The sequence below is a fragment of the Melospiza georgiana genome, chromosome 13 (assembly GCF_028018845.1).
Source record: "Melospiza georgiana isolate bMelGeo1 chromosome 13, bMelGeo1.pri, whole genome shotgun sequence".
NCBI lineage: Eukaryota > Metazoa > Chordata > Aves > Passeriformes > Passerellidae > Melospiza > Melospiza georgiana.
This window is the reverse complement of record NC_080442.1, coordinates 17,041,990-17,065,288: the sequence shown is the minus strand read 5'-3', so window position 1 is coordinate 17,065,288 and position 23,299 is coordinate 17,041,990. Positions and strand designations below refer to the sequence as shown.

Below are 23,299 nucleotides of genomic sequence, written 5' to 3'. Positions count from 1 at the left end.
ACTTACACCTTTCCATGAGGAATCCACCTGATGGGGGTGTGTGGTCCTGTGCAGCCTCAGTGGGCTCAGGTTCTTCAGAGGGCTGGAGGAGGTCATGCCATGCAGAGCCAGGTCTCCAAGTAGAGAGTAACAAGGCAAAAGTGAAGCCCAAGGTTGGAGATGGCTGATGACCATTATCACACAGAGCAAACCACAGGAGTTACCTTGCCTTGCATATTATTTGCTTTATGTGTGCCTGCATTTTAGACATGAGTATTCTTCAGTGTATTTAATTTAATTTCCCTTTTTTCACTATTTCCAGGAGATAACAATGGTGTTTTAGAAGGAAGTGATCATGTAGATGGTGACAAAAATAATGCAGCAGCCAACAGTATCATATAGAATAATTTCTTGTACGACTGTCACTCTCCTCCTGTTTCTTAATTGGAGCAATGTTTGCTTGTGATTTTTGTAGTTTCCAGTGGCTTAAGCAAGCAACCTTCATTGCCTACTGTCCCTTGGAAATCACAGACTTTCAGTAAAGGATAGTCAGTGTTCTAGAATTTGTAGTACTTCAGTATTATGCTAAAAGATAATAGGCTGCTGTGTTTTCTGGAGAGGTGATTGTGGTGATGCAGCAGTTGTGTGTCTCCGTGTGCGTGTCATCCATCTGTTCCAGGCAGTCTTCACTTGGCATTTGGATACAAGCAACTTAACACAGCCTTTGCCCAAATCCAGATATTCACCTGAGAAATGCAGCTTTTGTTATCTGCTGGAGCTTGTAGTAGCAGCTGTTTGAGCCGCTTACGCCGGAGTGCGCGGCCATCCTGTCTTATCTCGGTGTTGTGCTCTCTGCAGAGATTGAGAGGAGCTGTAACTCAAGGCTAGTAGATGTTCTGTTCCCCAGAGGTGCTGTTAACAAATAGTTGCAAATGGAAAGCATTTCCAGCATTCTTTGTATATTTAGTTGAATCCTCTTTCTTGTGTCTGCCGCTTTTAGTGGTTTGTGGCATGTTAAAGAGCAGGATTTTAAAATAGGAGCTTACTACTTAGAAAAGGAGCTTCTTTCTGTTATGGTTTATGCATGGAAAACTGTTATCAATTTACATGTTTCTTTAAGCCTCAGAGGAAAGTGGGTTCACTTTCTTTTAAAAAAAATAAATAGTAAGCCTCTGTCCATCAGTGTTGTGAGCAGAAGTTTTTGTCTTAGGAGCTGGATTTGGATTTTTTCATTTTTATTTTCCCTCTCTAAAGTGATACTAGGTGGAGTAAGTAATTGTGAAATACTAAGTAAAATGCTAGAATAAATTGGAAAATGAAAATTACCTTCAGTGAGGAAAGACATTTACTAGGAAGAGTGATCAGAGGGCCTGTGTTGTGCACACATGAAGTGTCCAACTTTGAGATGAATACGTAGGAAAAAAAACATGGAGCATTTAAAAAGCTCCTGCAGCCAAAGGCTGGTCTGCCCTGAGTTCTTGTTGGTTGAGTTTGGCTGCTAAAAATGCTTCTGAGTGCCTGTGAGTATAAGGAGAAATGAGGCTGTGTTTCAGTGTTGCCTCCCAGCTTCTGGCAGTCCGGTTTCTCTGTGTTTGGGGATGTGTGTTTCTTGATGTTCCCGTCTGTATCACCCATTTTGAACCTGCTTAGACTTCTGGCCTTCCTCTTCCAATGTCTGTTGCCAATTAGTTGTCCTTGCATCAAGACACAATCTTCTGTTTCCTTTAACTTGCTGCTTTAATGCCTCTTAAAAGTGACTAATTGACTGCTCACTTTCTCCACATTCCTCCTGACTGTGTGTCCCCACAGTTGTCTTTCTGAGTTAAATGGCCAGGAGCATGGAATTCCCTAGTGCAGAGCTTTAAATATTGGTTTATGGACATGGACATAGACAACTTTATAAGAATGTGAGCAGTATTTTCCCATCTCCAGTTCTTGGCTGGCCTATTTTGTGAGGTCGGCCTGGATTAGCATGAAACCTCCCTGCGCTCTGAGGCTGCCTTTGTAAAGGGAGGGGAGGGGTTCCTGGAAATAATTCAGTTGTAGTAAATGCACAGTTGTAAGGGCACTGGGTTTTACCTGAAGTGCCTTTGACTTTGGAAGGACCACAGAACCTTCCAGAAGCTGTCACACTGTGGGTATGGGTCACTGTATGAGGTACAGTGCTCCAGCTTCTCTGGAGTGCAGCAGGCAAGAGTATCCTGAACAAGCATGACAGCTTTCATTCTGGCCAGGAGGACTTGCCAAAGCTTTAGAGGGAAAAAACTTCCAAAATCCAACTCGGAGCAGTCTGTAGACTCACAGTTGTATATCACTTTTAATTTTCTGTGTCCTTCTCTTTCCTCACAGCATGTTCTGCAGCCCTTGTGAGGGGCCTTGCCCCAAAATTTGTGAGGATGGGAAAACAAAGACCATTGACTCAGTCACATCAGCACAAATGTTGCAGGGATGCACAATTCTCAAGGGAAATCTGCTGATCAACATCCGCCGTGGCAGTAAGTGATCGCCCTTCTCTCGGAACCCTGATAAGGCTGCTTTTCACATTTTTCCTTCTGTCGTCAGCGTGATGATAAGAACATTAAAAACTCAGCAAGCTGTTTGCTTTCCAGGCCCAGAGCAGTGCTCCTGTTTGATTTGGCCCTCTGCAGCTCCGTCCTGCCCCATGTGGGTGGAATGGGTATGCAGCTCCCAGGGAAAGCTAGTATTTTTGTTAGGGTTTTTTGGCAGGACAAGGAACCAAGATTAGGCAGTTAGATGAGCAGTGGTTCCAAAGGGGTAATAAAGGCCCAAGAAGGTGGAAAAGTTGAAAATCCTTGCATCTGGATAGGTAAATAACTTGTCACATGGCATTGTAAGACTGCAGAGCCTCACTTTTTAAGGCAAGGTGTGGTGTTTTGCTAGAACAGGGAATCCAGAGTGCTGAGAGCTCTTATGAAGCCTAACACTGTGCTGCTGGATGGTCAGCGTTAGTGAGCTGGCCACTTCTGTCACATGTCTTGAGCAAGCAATGGATTAAATTTGTCAGAGCAGTGATTCATCAGCCAGGGAGGTGTTGACAGTTGATGAGCTCTTAAAAGCAGAGTAAAAATTGCTGTTAGTTTTTATTGGACTTGTATGTCCCTATGGAAGGTCCCTTTTAGTTTCATGAATAGGATTGAAAGATTGGGATCTGTTTGATTCCCTGCCTCATGCTGAATGAAAGTTCCAGGGTTTAGTTACAGCAGCAGGTGGATTTTTTTAATTTGTGGTCCCACTGCTCCAGGTACAATCTTCCCTTAGGGGAAATGTTCCTGTTAGCTGGGGCAAGCATGTGGGAGTTTTTTTTAAATTTTATTTAAACATTATTTTAGAGTGCCAAAGAGCATCTGATTATTTGGTATGGAAAAGTGAGTTATCTGGAACACGCTCCATGGCAGGAGGACTTCCTGATGGTTTTATCTTTGCTGTTTCATCACCTGGTTCAGTTTTGTAGCTGAGGAGGAACATACCCTCTCCTCTTCATCTTCAGTCTCATTCTCTGTTTTCCTGTGGAGCTTTCTGCCTGACCTTTGCTCCATACCCAAAGAGCAATTCCATCTCATGGTGTGTGCATTTACACGAGAGTCTTTTCATCCCTGCCAGAACGCTGGCTCACCATTTGGTGCTGGCTTCAGAGGGCAATGCCCATGGAAAAATCAGGTGTTCCAGTATGGAAAAGCAAGACTGGTTTCCCACTGTTACTCTGTGGCTTTATTTTGCCCTTCAACCATCTGGCTGCACAGGCAGCTGTTCTGGGGGAGGAAAACCAGTGTCTCTCATTTTCAAAAGCAGCAAGTATAGAGACATCATCTTTTACTGAGCTACTGCTGGACGAAGCAGAATATTCAGAATAGTCAAAGCTGTGAATTCTGTTACAATAATGGTTATCTTTTTCTCACTGTAGATAACATTGCCTCAGAACTGGAGAATTTTATGGGTCTGATAGAGACAGTGACGGGGTATGTGAAGATTCGGCATTCCCATGCCTTGGTCTCCCTGTCTTTCCTGAAGAACCTACGGTACATCCTGGGAGAGGAGCAGGTGGATGGGTAAGTGTTCAGATATTTGTGACTGCAATTTCTCTTTCACAGAAAGCTGTGGAGAATAAGTCTCCTTAAACCCATTTACTTTCATTTATGGACTCTCCTCTTCCACTAATATGCAGGGTTTTTCTCCTCATGAACACCTCTGCACAGCATTGCTCATTTGCATTACTGTCCTAATCAGCACGTTCAATTGAGTATATGACAAGTATTTTATGGTACCTTTGCTGTTGCTTTTCACTTTAGATTTTTCTGGGTAGATTCTTTACATCAGTAAAGCAGCTTTGTTTGTTCTTTTTGAGGAAAGAGTGTCTTCAGAAACAATTGGATTTCTTTGTAGCTCTTTACTGTTGGGTTTTAGAAGAGTTCTATGAAGAAGTGAGCTGAAAGGAAATATGAACGTTACTGGCCAAGGGGTGCAGCTGGAAGTGAAATACAGTGCAAGTTGCAATTGTTTGCAACTCCCTGAAATGTTAGCATTACATGGATTATCTACTGAGCATGCAAAAGACTGGTCAGGAAAAGTTGATCCCTTGAAATGTTTGCTGTGGATTATATTGCTTCTATAATTACTCACCATGTGATACTTATTGCTGCACATAACTCCTGTTTTCCTATGATGGTAAAAGTTTGTCAAGGCAAAAGTTTTTATCCCTGCAGAGTGTGTGATGCTGAGGTGTGGTGAGGGTCCAAACAGAGAAGTAAATAGGTGCAGCTTTGAAGAAGAAAATGGAGCTGAGTGGGGAGGTAAACCAGATCTATAGTAAAGAGTTGCTTGTGCTAAAATTCCTGTGTTAGGAAATGACTGCAGTTGCATACTAAGGGGCAGGGGCAGTCTCTTTGCTTGGAAGATGCCTGGCATAATTTAGGCATTACCACAGTCTAAATAACATGTCCAAAAATACTTAGGTGGAAGTAGGCACCTGACAAGGAAGGACTGAGCCTGAACAATTACTTGGGCAGAACTATGAGCAGCAGAGAGTGGGATCTTAACCTGGAAAGCAGTGGGCTGCTGGAACAAGAGCTGTTTGTGCCAGCAGTGCCTTGAGGGGGGAGGGAGAGGGTAATTTAAGGCCCATTATGATTGTTGCTCATTTCATGATTGACCCCACAGCCACTGTCCTTTTATTTATTGAACTGGACTGACAAAACAGCACTGCAGATGTTTTGTTCCTTATTCAGTTGCTGTTGGCTTGCCTTGGTTATCATGGAAAGTTTAGAGGGAATCTGCTTTGTTTGTCTTTAGAGTTTTCGTTGCCTCTTTTGAAAACCATGTCTGTAGAGAACATGCTTTCACAGCAAGAAAGTTTCTCCTTGCAGGTGGGGAAGCTGAGATGGAGATGTGCTGCCAGAGGGGTCTCAGTGTCTGTTGCAGGGTTTTGTTCCCTCATCTGGTGCTGACTGTGCCAGGCCCCTCCATCCTCTGCTGGGGTCTGTGTGTTCCCTGCTGTGTGCAGGGATGGCACATCCCAGAGCATCCCAGGTTGGGTACTGGAAAATGAGCAGTGTGTGGCCTTCAGGAGCAAATGGGGAGATGATGACTGAGGAGGAGTTTCAGTTGGGGCACTGACCTGCTCTGATGTTGTGTTTCAACCTCTGCAGCAAACTGGGGGACAGCCTATAAAATCCAAACAACCTCCCCCCTGTTTTGTACACCATTGAGTTGGGTAGTTTGTACACTGAGGTGTGAGGCTGGATTTGTATGGAGGTTTCAGAAACTCATATATTTAGCTTTTTAACCAAGGCAAGAAAACACTTAACTTTAGTAAAGTGCAGTACTTTGAAATCAACACAAGGTTTGATGGTGTCTGTCAAATCCCACAGGCACTTCAACATCCTTGTTCTTTGCTGGCAGAAAGCATTGAAAGCACAAACATGTCTCTGCTCTCTTGTTAACTGAGCACATTCTTCTCAGCATCTGTGTGAAGTGGTACCAGGTATAGCAACTTCATTAGAAATCAAGTCCTGGGTAATTAGGTGACAGATGGAAATAAGAAAAACAACTTGTCTTTCACATTATTCTGAAAATATGCTCTGCATTACAAGAAATGGCAAATCTGTGCAGATTGGAGCCAAATACAAAGTTTTTGTTTCCGATTGGGTGAGGGAGGAAGTAATGCTAAATTTTAAATGGAATAATTGATGGAAAACCAAAATGAATAATATGAGAGCTTTTTATGAGCCCTGTGGTTTGTTTGCCACATTTCCCTGCAGAAACTCTGTAGTTAGAAGGGTTTGTAGAAAGCCCAGTGTAGCTCTGTTCACAAGATCTTAGCAGTGTAAGATGGGCTTCATTGTGTTTATAGTGGATTTTGTGTTGCTGTAGTTAATGATGAAGGAACTTCCCAGCAGAGTGAAATAAATGCTGCCATGGTGGGTTATCTTGATTTAGGTTCATCAGCTACACAGACCTTTATCTCATTTCCCAGTGGTGCATTCCTGTCCCTGCTGTCCCAAATATCAGTGTCCTTGCAGGTGTTGTCTTGCAGCTGATGTAGAGCCTACAATCTTGCTTCTGTTGCATGTATGCTTTTTTTCCCAATTCAGCCCAATTGAGTAGTACCAGGAATTTCTTCATAATATTTAATAGGGCTTTCATAATATTTAATAGGCCTTTTGCATACAGCTTTGTATACAGTATCTGTGGAAATAAAGGATGTGCATGTTATTCCAGGGCTGTGCTTAGGGAGTGGGCTCAGCACAGCTGCCTGTGTTTAGTTCTGTGCTCTCAAGTGTGGATCCTGTGCAGTCAGTGCAACTGTTTGCTGTTGGGTTTTGATGTACAGGTGCAGCTGTACTTGGCACAATGTAGGAAATCTTTATTGGGCCAAGAGATAGAACAGAAAGGCAAGGAAACCTCACAATGCAAACTCTGAGTTGCTTTTGTAAACATAAGCAAGAGCTGTGTTAATGACTGTGTTTTATTGTCAGAACTCCAGAAGACTTTTCCTTCCATAAAGTACCTAAGGTTACTGCTTCCCATTTGCTACCAAATGGAAAATCCAGTGTAGAGACCTGCTGTTCAGAGGACATGAATTTATATATTCCTCATAGCAGCTCCTATACAACTCTTAAAACACGTTGGAGTGGGGTGGAGATGGTGTGGTGTCACCTTTGAGTCCTGTGTCACCCTCATGTCCTTGCCCCCTAAACAGTCATGGTTAACTTGCTCCAGGGGAGAGAAGAAAGCCCTTTGCTGAACACCAGTTTAAAGTAAGAGGGAGCAAACCCAGTATTTCAAAGTTTTCTTGTAGTAAAGTACTTTGTTGGACTGAGCTGTGAATTAAACTATTTTTTCTTCAAAAACTCCCTTCTAGGAATTATTCCTTCTATGTGCTTGACAACCACAATCTTCAGCAGCTGTGGGACTGGAACCATCATAACTTGACAATCAGTGAGGGGAAAATGTACTTTGCATTTAATCCTAAACTGTGTGTTTCTGAGATTTACCGTATGGAGGAGGTTTCAGGAACCAAGGGACGACAGAGCAAAGGAGATATAAATCCAAGGAACAATGGGGAGAGAGCCTCTTGTAAGTAAACAGACAAAAAAATCTCAGTGCCAACTGCATAGGGGGGTGTCACAAGAACAAACCCAACGTGATGATGTATTGCTGACCATTGCCATATTTACAGTTTAGGATTTGACAGAGGCTTTCAGCCCTTCTGTTTGTTCATGCTTTAAATTGGAGCTGTGAAAGTACCTTCACATGAGTGGAAAATGATGTTGTTACACAGTCCCTATCTCATCTGTAAAACCCACTTGTCTGAGATGACTTCTTCCCAAATTCTTTTGTGACAACAGCAGCAGATAACAATAGGAGCGTACCTGGGAAATGAAAAATGAAATCCAGTAGTTTGGTGTATCCAACAAGGAGCAATTTCTCAGTCTCCTTTGTAACTGTGCATCATTATAGGGATTTTCCTTTCTCTGATACTTATTATTTCTTGATGCTAAGGAAGCAGCTGAATAACAATTCCAGAGACACCAAAACAAACTATTTCTGTTACATTCAGCTGCATTTAAGCTCCTGCCTTACACTGTACCTGGTTGCTAGAAATGCTTGTTTCAAACTTATTTTGCTCTGCTTTGTTTCAAATTGCTTGCTTTTGAATTCAGAAGACTTTTTACTGTTCTGCAATATTAAGCTTGAGCATATCTGCATTTAATTCTGGATTCTGCAATGGTCAGAGTTATTGGAAAGTCCTCTCTTGGCTTTGGTGGCTTGCACATCAGGTCTCCAGGTGCAACAGCACGTTTGAAAGCAATCTCTCTTCTAGGAATTAAGAATGCCTACAAGTTTCACCTCAAACCCTTCAAACTGGCAGTGCTTTTTTCCCTTGGTCTATTCGTGGTGTTTTTGGAGCTGAGTAAACTAAAATGGACATTGTGTATAAGTCAAGTCCCCTTGTTGTGGATGGTGCTTACAGAACTCAGACACGTAGTCTGCTGAATGTCTCTTTGGGCGCGCTGCAGACACGCAGATGGCCCAGATCCTGCTTGTAAGCACCCTCCATTCTTTGCACGTTCAATAGAGCAAAGCCTTGCAGTCCTGGAGGAGTTACAGACACACAGCCAGGCCTTACTACCACTGAGGCCAGTGCCAGCCGCTGCCTGCTTTTATAAGAAACCAGCACAGAAAGCTTTCTGACTCTGAGAGGGGCAAAAGAATCAACAAAAGCTCAACTGCCTTTGCAAAGATAGCACCAACAGTGCCAGTGTACACGAGGGTGAAAACCTCTTTATTTTCAGAGCTTCTATGGAACATTAGAAACCAGCTCACAGTTGACAGAACACAATTTCTTCATCCAAGAATTAAGTTTTTAAAATGCTATTTTGTTTTGGGTTGGAAAGCTCAGTGAGTTGGTAGTGGGAAGCCATTCATTTCAAAGCTGTGGGCTTCCATCCAGGTCTGTTCAGAAGAGTAGCTGGAAGCTGCTGCCATCAAATGGTTGTGCCGTATATGAACTGAGTTTTGGAGTTCTTGGTCCAGCCTCTGATGAATGGGAATGTAAACTCCTTTGTCTTTTCCATGTTGTTCAGTCTCCAGAAAAACAAATGGTACTTGTCAAAAGTTGTCCTGGAGAGTGAGCACACAGAGGCCGGTGACTGCTCCGCGCGTGCTTTGGAGCCAGATGATGAATTCAGCGCTTCCAAAACCAGTCCTGTGGATAAACAGGGCTTCCATTCCTCCCTCAGGGAGACTCTGAAGTAGTTTTCAAGAGCTTTCTGATGATGCATTAAAAGAAAATCCGCTTCAAAAAAAATTAATAACAAGTGGCTCAAGCATTTTTTAAACTGCTTGCCAAGGTCACTGCTTACCCTTAAGCACTCAAATGTAGTAGGAGGAAAGAGGAAGCTCTACAGAGACAAAGGCTGTTGGTATCCGGTGGTGTCATAGGTGCTACTGGAAAGGCTCCTTAGCTAAAACTGATATCTAAGAAACAAGAAACACTGACAGGTGATGTAATGCCAACTCTGGCATATCCTGTCCCTTTGCATTGCAGGTGAAAGCAAAATTCTGCATTTTGTTTCCAACACGACGCTCAAGAATCGGATTAAGCTGACGTGGGAGCGGTATCGCCCTCCGGATTACAGAGACCTCATCAGCTTCACTGTTTACTACAAAGAGGCGTAAGTAGATGTCATCAGGGATGAACCAGGGCAGTCCAAGGGAGGGCGGAAGATTCTGTTCCTACTGCAGGATGGCTCGTCCAGTTTGTGTATTTCATCCTCAAGTCCTGCTTTTGTTCTGATTCTTTTCTTGGTGGAGCACAAGCCGTCTTTAAAAAGAGGATTGGTTTGAATGAGTCCTACAAATGGATTGCAGATCCATCAAAAGGTTTCAGATTTGAAAAAAGAGAAAGGTGGATGGCTTGGCTCTCCTCAGGGGTCTAATTTGGAGCTCCTCCTAAGTCACCATGTTTACTGAGATATTTGCTTTCTCTACGCAAAGAATTGACTAGAGAGCATGCCAGGTCAGGAGTTTGCCCTGCCACCTGGATGAATTGTCTGCTCAGGGTTTGGGGTTATTTAGACTATCCAGCTTTGGTCATTTCCTGCCTTAGTATCTCTTGAAAATGAAGGTGTGGGGCAGTTACTGGAGAAATCCAAACTACTTGGGAGATGCCTCTGCCTTTGCATACCCTTGTAATGGCTCAGATTTAAAATAACTAGAAAAACCAAATGAGCACAGAAATAACTCTCCAAGCAGTCTGGAGGTGTGAAAGGGAGGTTTGGGATGCTGTGTAATGATACATGGAGTAAAGATGTGGGACATGGAAGCACAAATGGTTCATGTCCAGCATCACTTGGAAAAGATCGTTGTGGTGTTCTACAATGAAGCCAGTGCTTGCAAGTGTACAGATATTAATAACAAAAATTTGTATGCGCTTTCACTAGTGTTACAACTTCTGAAAAGTAGAACTGTATAAATGTGTTTGTATTGTGTGGAAATAAAAGGGTAAAAAGCCCACTGGCCTGGTCAAGGCAGTCTTGAAACTCTGGGTTCTTTATGGTAAAAAGCTTGGCCACTGTCAACTACTGTTTTGAGTTGCTTCTGTTCGATATATGTTTATTTAAAGTCTAAATATGTCTGAAGCATTTCACTGCCTGTTTTGAGTAAAAAAACAAGATAAATTTAGAGTTTATTTGGAGAATGTTGCTTTACTGCTCATGACTAAAACTGAACTCTGAATTTTGTACTGCTTGGAAATACTGTTTTTCCCTAGTATATTCTGCTGTGGAAAGCAAGTAAGCTTTATTTGTTTCATTGAGCAGCTTTGAAGCAAGGTACTCTTATACATATATGACAGTCTTTGAGAGAAAATAACTATTTGTGCTACTTCTTTCTTTGAATATTTCAGACCATTCAAAAATGTGACAGAGTATGATGGGCAAGATGCGTGTGGCTCCAATAGCTGGAACATGGTTGATGTTGACCTGCCACCAAACAAAGAGAACAATCCTGGAATTCTGCTGCAAGGGTTGAAACCTTGGACTCAGTATGCTATTTATGTCAAGGCTGTTACCCTCACAATGATGGAAAATCATCATATTCATGGAGCAAAAAGTGAAATCATATATATTCGAACCAATGCTGCAGGTGAGATGCTGGGCTCTGGGGTGAGAGGTTGATAATGCTGCAGGTGTGATCAGTGCATTATTGTGCAAGTTCTGTTGTTGATACAGAAATAAAATTTATATGCAGATGATGTGCATAGTGCTAGCAGTTTCACTAATTATGAAAGTAGTATTAAAATTTGAATTAAAACTGGTTTTTTAGATACTATTTTCATTAGGACCTATGGGAGCTTCTTGGAGTTAGAATTTCAGGCTTTGTAAAGATTAAGTACAACTTTGGATTGGGACTTGGTTGCAGTTGAATCCTTAACTGTTGGCATAAGTAGAAAATCCTTTCTTTGAAATAAGTTGGTGTTTTTCCTTGCAGTATAGAAATGCATTGGGATTCACTCAAAAGCTTGCATGGAAATACATTGTAGAGTGCTCTAGATTTAAATACCTTTCTTTTTTCTTTCTTTTTTTCTTTCTCTAGTGCCATCCATTCCCCTGGATGTTATTTCAGCATCCAACTCCTCATCCCAGCTGATTGTGAAGTGGAATCCTCCCTCTCTTCCCAATGGGAACCTCTCCTACTACATCGTGCGCTGGCAGCAGCAGCCTCAGGACAGTTACCTGTACAGACACAACTACTGCTCCAAAGGTAGGAGAACCAAAGGCTCTTGTGTGGAAATGCCTGGGACTCTGCCTGCCAGGGCTCTTCACTGGCAAGAGCTAAATAACAGCCAGTAGAGGGAATGGGTAAATAGGGATTGTTGCTGTATCCATGATCTGGAGAGAAAGAAATCAGCTCTCTTCTTTTCTTTCAAGATAAAGTCCCAATTCGGAGATATGCTGATGGGACCATTGATACAGAAGAAGCCACTGAGCCCACCAAGCCAGAGGGCTGTGGGGGAGAAAAAGGACCTTGTTGTGCTTGTCCCAAGACAGAGGCAGAAAAGCAGGCGGAGAAGGAGGAAGCAGAGTACCGGAAAGTCTTTGAGAACTTCCTTCATAACTCCATCTTTGTCCCCAGGTAATGGTTTTGGACACTTCTTTGGAGGTAGGGCTGATAATTTCATATTTTTACATTTCCTAGAGGTTTCCTGGACATGGCAGCACACAGAAACACCTGGAACACTCAATATTACCTTTCCTTTCATGTGAGACATTCCACTGCTTTATTTTGCAGTTTCTCTTATTTGCCGATTTTCTTTTTTTTCTTTCAATTCTAGCCCATAGTAAGGGTTCTTACCTGTATTGATCAAGGATTTCAGTGATGGTTTCTTTTCAGACTCAAGAGTCACTTAAGGAGCTCGTTGTCTCTAAGGGTTTTAGAGACAAGCAACATGAGGCAGACAGAGGGTTTCAGATGTGATTTATCTCTAAATAACCATTTAAGTGCTTGTGCTCCTAATGTGAATTTATCTTTGCAATTAAGGGCACAGTTGCCTCACAGAATTGAAACTGGTTTCCTTTTCTCACTGCACTAATTGCAAAGGTCTTGTGTGTTTCCTGGGTCAGCACTGCAGAGAAGTATTAAATATTTCCACTCTCCCACCATAAACACCTGCTTACATGTTAAGTGGAATTGTAATGATTCTGTGCTGCAACACAGAGTAGATTCTACTGAATTAATTGGTGATTTTGATCCTTGGGTTTCCAATTTATCTTTCAGGTAAGGTGTTGTTACTTAGGGTGATTGGATGCTGGGGCAGGGCACACAGTGTGCAGCTGTTGTGTTACAGTCTTTAATGCACTGTTAGATCTCAGTGGTGCACCTTGTCTCATTCTCCCTCCTGGGAGGAGAAGTCCATGGTTAAATCCTGTGTTTGACAAGTCTGGTGTGGCATTGCTGCTTCATTGATGCTGGTTCAGATCGTTCTCCATTGTGATTTTTTGGACTTTTATTCATGGATGAGTTGGATTGACTTGTTGGGGTTGAGACTTTGATATTTACAATGCTTCTTAGCTTTATCCAAAGAATGATGAGCTAAATACTGCCTCTCTTGGGAGGTGTAAAGTATCTTATCTGAGCTGTGTTGGGGTCACACTGAGCATTTGTGCAGTGATGATGAGGAGCAGCAGCAGCCAAGATCAGGTACAGGGAAGTTCCAGCCTCCATGTGTGATCATGATGGAAATGCTGAGCCGTGGGAAATCACAAGATCTGATTTTGGACTTCATGAAATAACACAGTGAGGAGTTTTGAAAGCCACATGTCAAGTCTAAACTACTTGAAAGTCTGTTGAAAAGGAAGTTTTTCTATTTTCCCAAACACTTGTAATTCAGAATATGTTGCCTTATCACAAATTTTCTTGCAGTCCTGCCCCCCCTACAAGAAAACTCAGAGAACCTTGAACTCAGTAACAAATAAACTGATCAGTTCACAGAGAATTTCCTGAAAGCTTGTATTTTTCTCTTAAATTACTGCCATTAGAGTGTTTTGTAACAGCAGGAGCAGATAAGGGACAATGCTCAGCAATAGCTGCATAGCCAAGCAACTTTTAAGAGACTGTATGTCAGGGAAATTAAAGTTTATGAGCTGGTGAGACATCTCCATGGGACAAATCTAAGCAGCTTGTTACTTGATGTAATTTTTTTTCTCTCTTTCCCAAGGGAGAAGTTAATTAATGTGTTAGTGTAAGCCTCAATAGTAGTATTTGTTTCCAGAGTTCTACCTGTGTCCAGGTTATTATGAAAGAGTTGCAGTATGTAATACAGCATGAAAGTATTGGACTGAAGATTGTTTAAGAAGTCTGTTGATCTAATCTCCTGTGTAACTTCTGGATGACCCCATGTGTGTTAGTGCCATGGTGGATTTCAAACAGGACTTTGCTTAGTCTTGAAGAGACACTCACTACCAGAGGAGAATGAGTTTCTTCAAGGTTTTTGTTTCTCTCATGAGCAGGATGGGACAGGCTCTGTGTGTAGTCTGAGCAGTAACATTAAAATTGCCATGAACTACAGAAAGAGTGAGCTTTGCTATTAAATATCCCAAGTGTTTTTTATTTGATTGAATTTTTAGTGTTATTTTTAATTTTTGTCTTGCATTTCTTTTCCTTCTTCTCCCTTACTAGAATAAATGATTTTTCAAGGTTTTTATATCTAGACTTTCCCTTCCTTCCTTGGATTCTAGCTTTTTGCCTTTATCTCTGCGTTTCATGAATGCAGGAAGCTGCTTGACCAAAAAGCACTGAGGTCAAAATCTCATGATGTTTTAATGACTTTTGCCTTGTGGTTATCCTTCAGCTCTTTTCTCTTCCTGACACCAGTGTAGTTTTCACCAACAAGTTTTGTGTTCCTTTTCTCCAAAGACAAGGTAGGGCTGTACTCCCCTCCACCCCCAGATACCACCTGAGATTTGAAGCTCCATGCATCCCATAAAAGCAGTGAAAAGTCAGGCCTTTTGGGTTCTTGCATTGGCACATGCTTTTGTGGTTGATTAAAAATGAACTTTTTGTTTTCACTGCTTTAACTACAGAATCTGTGCAAATGTTCATCAGTTCAGGGTTAGGCATCCAACTTCTTACTGATGAGAAGTTTGTTCTTTCCACTGAGCTAAAGCAGTAAATCAATACATTGTAAGCAGGGTGAATAGGTTTAGTAACTTCCATAGATACCAGTGTAGACAAGGCACAAATGCTTCTGTCCTATGAAATTGCCTTAACTGACAAGATATTCACTTGTGTATTGCTTAAACAATTTGTTGCTAACTTAGGAAATTCTTTCTTGTCTGTGTTTATTTCTGTGACGTGGTTTACATGGTGGTTAGAGTGTCAAAACGACTACTCACTATGTAGTAAAAGGATTTTGGAAATTTTTGTAGTGAGCTTCTAAAGAAAAAAATTCATCCAGCCTCTGCCAGAAGGTTTCAAAACTGAGTGAGCCTGTTCTTGGCTCTCTCTGCAGCATGCTGCTCTGTGGCTGCATGTACTCAGATGATATATTTGACAGTGAATTAAGTTCTCCTGTTGAGTCATCTTTCCTCCTGTTGTGTGTTTGAGGGAGGCCTCATTTGCCTGGTTTGTAATTTGCTCTCTGGTGGAACTGTTGGACCTCATGCCCTTGGCACCTGTTGCACTGGCCAGGTGTTCCATGGGCACTGGTGAAGTGATTTCAGGGATAGGATTCAAGCCCAAATTGGTTTCGTAGTGTGACTGTTCTACCTTTCTCCTTTCCCTCCCCTGGGGTGTTGCTTTCTGGGTTTGAGCATTCCTGCAGCCCTTGGAGACAAAGGGACAGGAGCAGTAAAGCCAGATGGCCCCGAGTAGTTGGTGCTCCTGTACAGAACAGCCTCAGATCTGGAGCAAGGAGCAGGAGCAAGGGCCAGGTCCAGTGTGGCCACAGGGTGTTGGTTACCTGATCCATGTGGTTCTCAGAATATGTTAATCCTTGTCCTGTCCCTTGGGGCTGTCCACTACAGCAGTTCCCTGGGCTTGAGAAAGCAATGGTGTGGCTGTAAATCCTCAACTTCTTAACTCTGCTTAAATTTCACCCAGATGCCTGTAAGGCAAAGCTGCTCATTGAACTTTTGCCTCCACACAATATAAGTGCTGAGTTTTCTTACATAGGAGGATTGTTCCTTTACAGAGCTTTTGTTTGGGTGAGAGATACACAGATGACCACCCGAGTGGTGGTGAACCTTCCTGGCCTTCAGCTGCCTTCCAAGGTTCCTCCTCTCAGTGCAATACATTCTAATTTCATCACAACTGCAAAGCTAACTCTCAGTAGGCTCAGCTTCCTTTGCTAATCGAGCAAACTTCAAAACAGTTTTTCCTCCCTTAACCTTTTCAACCTTTACCATCTGATTTTTATTTCAAGCATCAGCATCGCTGTCATTGAACCACTAATCCAGGATGCTTGTTGAGTAACAGTGAAACTGTTCTTTGCTGGTTGGTTTATTGTGTGAGGTCAGAAGTTTGCACATTCATCTCGGGGTGCAGTGTGAGCTTCAGAGATTTGGTTGATTCCTGACCAAAAGAGAGAGAAATGAGATGTGCTGACACGTGACCGGTTCAGATATAGAGAAAGTTTTCCTCTTGTTTTGCAGTTTCCTTTATGTAGCTTTTTTATTAGCTGTTGCCTGTTTCGCTGGGGTGTTTGGCACGGTTTTCTGGAGAGGAAAGTGTATTTTCTGGAGAAATAGATTTTCTATAAAGAGCCCTTTCTGTACCTGTGTGTGTCCCTCAGGCCCGACCGGAAGCGGAGGGACGTGTTCCGCATCGCCAACGCCACCTTGGCCACGCGGAGCAGGAACGCGACCGGGAGCGAGCACTTCACCAACGCCTCCGACACGGAGGAGAGCGAGGTGGAGTATCCCTTCTTTGAGACCAAGGTGGATGGCAAGGAGAGAACTGTCATCTCCCACCTGCAGCCTTTCACTCTTTACCGCATCGACATCCACAGCTGCAACCACGAGGCCGACACGCTCGGCTGCAGCGCGTCCAATTTCGTGTTTGCCAGAACGATGCCCTCAGGTAAGCTCACAGAGATCAAGCTCAGGGGGACAAGCTCTACCAGTGAGAATTACATTGGGGTATAGTGAAAAAAAATCCAGGCAATAGGATAAATTGGAGCTGCAAAGATTTTTTTATTTTGTGTCCTTGACTGGCGTATTGTGTGCACTAAATGATGTGTTTGAGTCTGCGCTGGGGAGCTGGAGAAAGGGAGAAGTTGACTGCCAGGATAATTAGGAGAGATTCTGTTTCCCAGCAATAGAAGTGAGACCCCCAGACATGGTGGGCTGAAAGGTTTTGTTCCTCAGCTCCCTGTGTGCTGAATAGAGCCACAGAAACGTTTCTCTGCTAATGTTTGGTTTTGCTATGCTCACTCAGAACTGTTTGCAGATGTTGGAGTTTTGCTGGTGGGAATGTTTGCCAAATGTTTCTTCTGTCACAGTACGACCATGCATTTGTCCAGCCTGGGAACAGGAGGAATACTGTGTTTCTTTGTGCCCAATCCCTGGCCTCTAGACTACTTCAAATAGGAAGCATTGAATGCTGTACTCGTTGTTGGGACTTTTGCAGATTGTACTTCTGAGAAGAATAGAGATGATTTTAGTGTAAGCTCATATGCATCCAGCAATGAGTTTCTGACTCCAGCAGATGTCTGGGGATATTGGATGCAGAATGGTAGCAATTTTGTTTTGTTTCTGGAAGGAAAGGCTATCATAATCCAGATCCAGCTGTGTCAGTAAAAAAAGCAAAAAGTATTGCTTATTTCAAGGAAACAAGCAAATCTGTGAGATCAGGGAAAAGGAAAGAAGTGTTCTCAGATTTTCAACGCATACTCTGAAAATTAAAGGCTAAACAATCCTGTTTTCTTTTGTTATCTTTGAGAAGGTGGTATTTTTTCAGTCCAGACTGACACTCATTTCACATTCCTGTTAAGTTTTTAATAAGTTGTGTAAAATTATTAGGAACCAAATAGGGATAAAACAGTTCCTGAATTACTGCTGAGACTGTTTTAAAAGGGGATGGATTTCCTGTGACTGTTTTAGGAAAAGGCTGTCAGTGGGGCAGATGTTGTGTTTTACAGCTTTTTGCAGCCATTTGGTGGGAATGGCTCCCTGCAATGTTTTGGTGTTGGGAAGGAAGAATCAGGTGCTAATAACCAGGAGTTTTTGGCACACAGAGCCCATGCCTGGTGGAGCTGAATGCTCTGCACTGATTTTCTGGGAACCAGTAGTTCAGACTGAGTTAATCTCCAGCAGGCCCTTGACCAATGGAGTTTGTTCCCTGGATTTGAATGGCTCTTCTGCACCTGAAGAATATTCTGAACTTTCCATTTTCCTCCACTCTTGCTGAAGTTCCCGTTTCAGGCATAGGTATTGTTCTCACATCACCTGTAAATATTTTACAGAGGGAGCAGATAACATTCCAGGAACAGTATCATGGGAAGCAAAAGAGGAAAACACTGTCTACCTGAAGTGGTTGGAGCCTGCAAATCCTAATGGGCTGATCCTGATGTATGAAATCAAATATGGGCAGCATGGCGAGGTGAGCATTTGACATTACTGCTCATAACTCCTAATTTATACACAAAAAAGGATCTTTATTAACATGCTTTGGTGTAATACTGCACAAACAGAAATTGTGATTTCAGACACCCAGCACCTGCCACCATGTCTTTCCTTCATTTCCTTTGAATTCTTAAATTCCACGTATCTCCTTATGGTGTTTGAAGTAAGACTGATCAGGTGGGGCTTTTAGTTATAAAAATGAACTTATCCTGCAGCTGTATTGCCTTCTCCAGAATGTGAAGATAATAACATGTGTAAATTGCTTTTTCTTTCTAGGAGAAGCGTGAATGTGTTTCCAGACAGGAATACAAGAAGCTTGGAGGAGCTAAACTGACTCACTTGAACCCTGGAAACTATTCTGCCAGAGTTCAGGCCACTTCCTTAGCTGGGAATGGCTCCTGGACTGAGCCCATCTCTTTCTATGTGCAGCCCAAATGTAAGAAAAGTGTTTATAGTCTGTGTCAAATTGGGGGTTTATTGTCTTTTTAATAATTCCTGATGTTGATATGGCTGAGTATCTGAGCCTCTTGCCTCTGAACACTCCTCTCACTTGCTGATGGTTCTTTGGGAACTCTGGTCCATTTTTTGGCAAGTGTTGACAGCCAGGAAGGGGGTGTGAGGTGTGGTCCTTTCCCTGCAGCTTTGGGGTGTCTGTGAGGGGTGCACCCAGGTGTGGGGTGGAGAACACCCTGCTGTGGCTTCCTGGGCTGAGCAGCTGTGGTGGGAATGTTAGCTATAACAACAGGGAGCTGCCGTGTACAAAACCTGTGGCAACAAGGCAAACCTGCTTAAAACTGCAAAATAATTGGAGAAACAAATCATTTGTGTAGATTTTTGGCTGGCAGGTTGACCTGTTCTGAGTGACATTTGATAAAAAACGTGTCCTGACGAAAGGGTGATGCTGGTCCTGGCAATGGGAGTAATTTATATTTTGGAAGAGCATGACCACAGAGACCCTCTTTAAGACATTCTGTGTTTAGTTGTAGAGCAGATATATCCCCAGAAAACTGCAACTCCACCTTTTACCCCTTTTTGATTTTCTGGTTGCTGAACTTTGAACAATTTGAAGTAAAGAGCAGTGCGTGTATATTCTGAACATGAGCAGCTGCAAGGTGAACAAAAGGTGGAAAAAAAGGTGAATGTGCAAGTGAACAATTGGATATTGTTCACTGAGGAATGCAAGTCCTTTAAGCATAACTTGTGAAAACAAAGCTCAGACAGACACTGTTCTGTACAAAATTAATGCCTCTCAGTGTCTGCTTTCTTGTTTCACTCATCTGCAGGCAGGGAGGGTTTCTGAGTGCATTTTTCCACATCAGACAAGAAAATGAGAACTTTGATTTCTTCCCTGTATGGAAATACACTGAGTGGGTATTGAATGTTTCTTTGTTAACAGAGGTTTTATAGAAAGCCTGATACAATTGTTTTCTTGTTGGTTGCAGCAGCAAACTATGGAAACTTCCTGCACTTGGTAATTGTGCTCCCTATTGCTCTGCTGCTCATCCTTGGGGGATTGCTGATAATGCTCTATGTCTTTAACAAAAAGAGGTGAGTTCCATGTGCTTAAACCTGCAGGAGGGGAATTGTTTATTTTCAAATCTGTGCCTGTGGAGTGAGTTAGAGATTAAAGAGAAATGCCATTCAGAGGAGTTGAGAGGTAGATTCTGCCCTGTTGGAATGGAAAAGGAGGTGGTTTAGAGTTAGCAGCATCTGTCTGCTGCTGCTGCTGGAGATATGAAAAGGGTTTTTATTGCAGTGTCATGTTTGACTGGGAAGAGGAAGGCTGTGAGGAACATTTCTGTGGGGCAGTGGTGGCACACACTGGACCTGTATAAGATTTGACTGAAATATGGGTCAATATAAATCATGAAAAGTTAGTTCCATTTAGGATAATCTGATTTTTTCAAATTCTAGAGGGTTTTTTTAAGTCTTACATCCACTTAAAAAATTATATTCTGGCCAAGGGCTGTCACTGGGACTGTTCTGGTAATTTGTTCTCCTCAGTTTGTTTTTTGTAACTAGTGATTTATATTTTTTTTTATCTCATTGAAATACATAATGAGAACTTAATAGCACTATAAATGTTCAGACTTGCAATTTTCTAGCTGTGGATGTTTTTTATTACTTCCACATTAATTATGCTCATTGAGTGTCCCATGATTTCCAGCTCTAATTCACTGCTAGCACTGCAGTGGTACCAGTTCTGCTCAAGTTCTCCAGACAGGGCTTTGTCTCTGGTGATTACAATATCTGCTTTGCCTTCCTTAGGCTCTCCTAGGTTAAATTCCTGATAATTTTGCCTTGTTTAAACTGAATATTTTCTCTCTGAGCCTGTCTCCTGCAAAAGCTCTCAAAGTGCATTTATTACATGCCTTATTCTGAAAATCACCTCTTAAAATTGGGAGGTGTGGCATTGTGGGGTTTTAAAATGAAATATTAGAAACACTTTGGAAATAGCTTAATGGAATGCCCCACTTTTGTCTTTTGCTAAAAAACTTCACTCCCACAGCAGATCTGAAGATGTTAAAGTGCATTCTCCACCATGGCTCTCCTGGTTGTATAAAAATATAGCTTTTCTTAAAAGAAAGCTAGAAGTACCTTACGTTTACATTTTCCTGGGGCTGATTTGGTATAGAGAAGACTCCTGTCAGAACTCCTGACAAGCTATTCTGGACTGTGTTCCCATTGATTATGTGAGGTAGATAAGATCTGTTTGTCCCTTTGTCTGAAAAACTCCATGTTCAGTAAAGAATATTCTGTGGTTGAGCAAGCAGTGGAAAAACTGTACAAGAGATGGTCTGAAATATACTCAGATTTAAAGATAAAAGAAATAAACCCCAGTATTTCTACAGGAACAGTGACAGACTGGGCAATGGAGTTCTTTATGCTTCTGTGAACCCTGAGTACTTCAGTGCCTCAGATGGTGAGTGTGACCTTAGCTTGTGATGCTTTTACTGTCCTGTGTTCTGTTGGTGTCTGACTTTGAAAGGTATGAAACCCTAAAAGATGTGCTGTAAAGCCACTTTTCCTATTTTATTAGGACAACTCTGGAATCCACAATTGCTAATGCATAAATGCCACTTGTCTGTTGAAACTGAGGAGTTTTTGAATTGTTTTCCTGGAGTTTTATCCACCTGAGGCAAATGCAGATTCAGTATTTTCACTTTCAGATTAACATCTACTCATCCAGTGATGTGTTCACTGGAATGAAGGAAGAATGAATGAATTTGTGGTCTTTCATTCATGTTTGCCTTTTTAAGCTCTGTTTTGCCCTAGTGAAACAAACCCACTACTTGAAGAAATCACAGCATCAGACAAATGTCCTTGAGGCCTCAGTTTTCCTGTTTATGGTTTAGTTTGGTGCTGCTGTTGTAGAATTCTTGCTGGAATAGTATTTCCCAAAGCCCCCAGGAGAGTAATGGGTTTACCCAGAGTGGCAGCAGACTATTTTATTGTTCTTTTTTGTAGCAACACCATTAGGGTTAAAGGTCTGTCACTGTTCATGCTATAATCCTCTGGTTTCATCCTGTCATTTCACCCATGCAGGGCATGTGACACAACTGTCCCCTCCTTTGGTGACTGATAGGCAGCAGCATCAGTGAGTGCTTGGATGTCTTCTTGCCTGAGGCAGTCCTGCCTCCTGGCAGTCACCTTCTGAGAGCTCTTTTCTGCCTCAGATCAAAGACCTGCAGCAGCAGCAGCAAGTTCTGCCTTTGCTGGTGCAATGGTGTGTGCAAGGGATCAGAATAGTGCCATGCAAAGAGCTGCTGGATCAGAGTCTGCTTCCCTCTAGCCATAAACTCAGTGTTAATAGGGAATACAGCAGACACTAAACTGATACAGATGATCAAGTCTGTTTGATGCTGTCTGGGAGAATTAGGAGAGCAAGGATTCCAAGAAAAGATTTAACCTGAAGCATTGATTTGAGCCTCTTCCCACTCTGGTTTTGCCTTTGAGGTTCCTTATTTCTATCTTAGTATGTCAGTACCATAGTGAGGCCGCTTCAGGCCCACCTTTCTTTCGGATTTATTTGTGTGCCACCATCCCCCTGCCTCTGTATGGGACACATGTGGCCTGTTTGCACACATGGTGCAAGGTCTCAAACCTCTCTGGGGTTTGGGCCCCAGGGCTGTCATGGAGCAGGGAGGGATCCCAGCACTGTGGAACACCAGGGTCTGTTCTCTCTCCCCAGTTTATGTTCCTGACGAGTGGGAGGTGCCCCGGGAGAAGATCACCATGTGTCGGGAGCTGGGGCAAGGCTCCTTTGGGATGGTGTACGAGGGAATAGCCAAGGGAGTGGTGAAGGATGAGCCAGAGACCAGGGTGGCCATCAAGACGGTCAACGAGTCCGCGAGCATGCGCGAGAGGATCGAGTTCCTGAACGAGGCCTCGGTGATGAAGGAGTTCAACTGTCACCATGTGGTGAGTCCTGGAGGTGGGACCAGCCTGTGACTCACCAGCCCTGTGCTCATGGACACAAGGCTGTTCTGGGAGTGAATTTGGGATTTTAGCTTCAACTCTGTGCAGCTTTGTGATATTATCATGAAACCCCAGTCAAAAATTGGAACTAAATCTACATTCAGACCTTTCTCACAGGGCTACACATCAACATGAATAAATGATAATTAGTTGTACCTGTATACTTGTACTGAACATTTATTTTTCTTCTGCCAGGTTCGGCTGCTTGGTGTTGTTTCTCAGGGCCAGCCTACATTGGTTATCATGGAGCTGATGACACGTGGGGACCTCAAAAGTTACCTGAGATCATTGAGGCCAGACACAGAGGTGAGTCATGAGTGGCTGGATGTTTATTTCTTCAGTTTGAATCATCTTGAACAAGACAGCCTCACGTTGGAAGCAGCAGGCAATTAGCCTTTCCTGCCCTTCTCCTTCAGTCTAAGGACAAAACATGAGCTGTTGTGTGATCTCCAGCAGCTCTTTCATGAGGCAGCCCAGGGTGCCACATGGAATAGGTCCCTTCTTGTGCCACCGAGCCCTCTTTTCCTGATTTGCATTAGGTCTCTTGTCTGATCTACTTTCCCATCAAGATGTTACAGAAATTGGCTGGTTTAAGAACATGTGTTAGGATAGTTGTTTCACGTTGCGTGTCCTGCCTGTTGCCCCTGCTGGAAAGTAAATATCTGTTACCTTAGCTCCTGTGCAAACTCTCATGCATA

The 23,299-nt window shown here is 42.7% G+C and overlaps 1 protein-coding gene across 3 annotated transcripts in view; it reads left to right on the top strand.

Moving 5' to 3' along the window:
• The window catches only part of IGF1R (insulin like growth factor 1 receptor), a 169,259-nt gene that overhangs the window by 126,844 nt on the left and 19,116 nt on the right, over positions 1-23,299 (top strand). For 2 of the 3 annotated variants that reach the window (XM_058033171.1, XM_058033173.1), the window contains exons 4-17: positions 2,329-2,474; positions 3,902-4,046; positions 7,358-7,572; positions 9,548-9,674; positions 10,907-11,145; positions 11,596-11,763; positions 11,931-12,135; positions 16,292-16,578; positions 17,963-18,099; positions 18,399-18,558; positions 19,565-19,670; positions 20,975-21,045; positions 22,315-22,544; positions 22,797-22,907. In XM_058033171.1, the coding sequence (XP_057889154.1) occupies positions 2,329-2,474; positions 3,902-4,046; positions 7,358-7,572; positions 9,548-9,674; positions 10,907-11,145; positions 11,596-11,763; positions 11,931-12,135; positions 16,292-16,578; positions 17,963-18,099; positions 18,399-18,558; positions 19,565-19,670; positions 20,975-21,045; positions 22,315-22,544; positions 22,797-22,907 (2,347 nt within the window). The remainder of the gene's footprint in view (positions 1-2,328; positions 2,475-3,901; positions 4,047-7,357; positions 7,573-9,547; positions 9,675-10,906; positions 11,146-11,595; positions 11,764-11,930; positions 12,136-16,291; positions 16,579-17,962; positions 18,100-18,398; positions 18,559-19,564; positions 19,671-20,974; positions 21,046-22,314; positions 22,545-22,796; positions 22,908-23,299) is intronic. The other variant, XM_058033172.1, reaches the window with a different exon arrangement.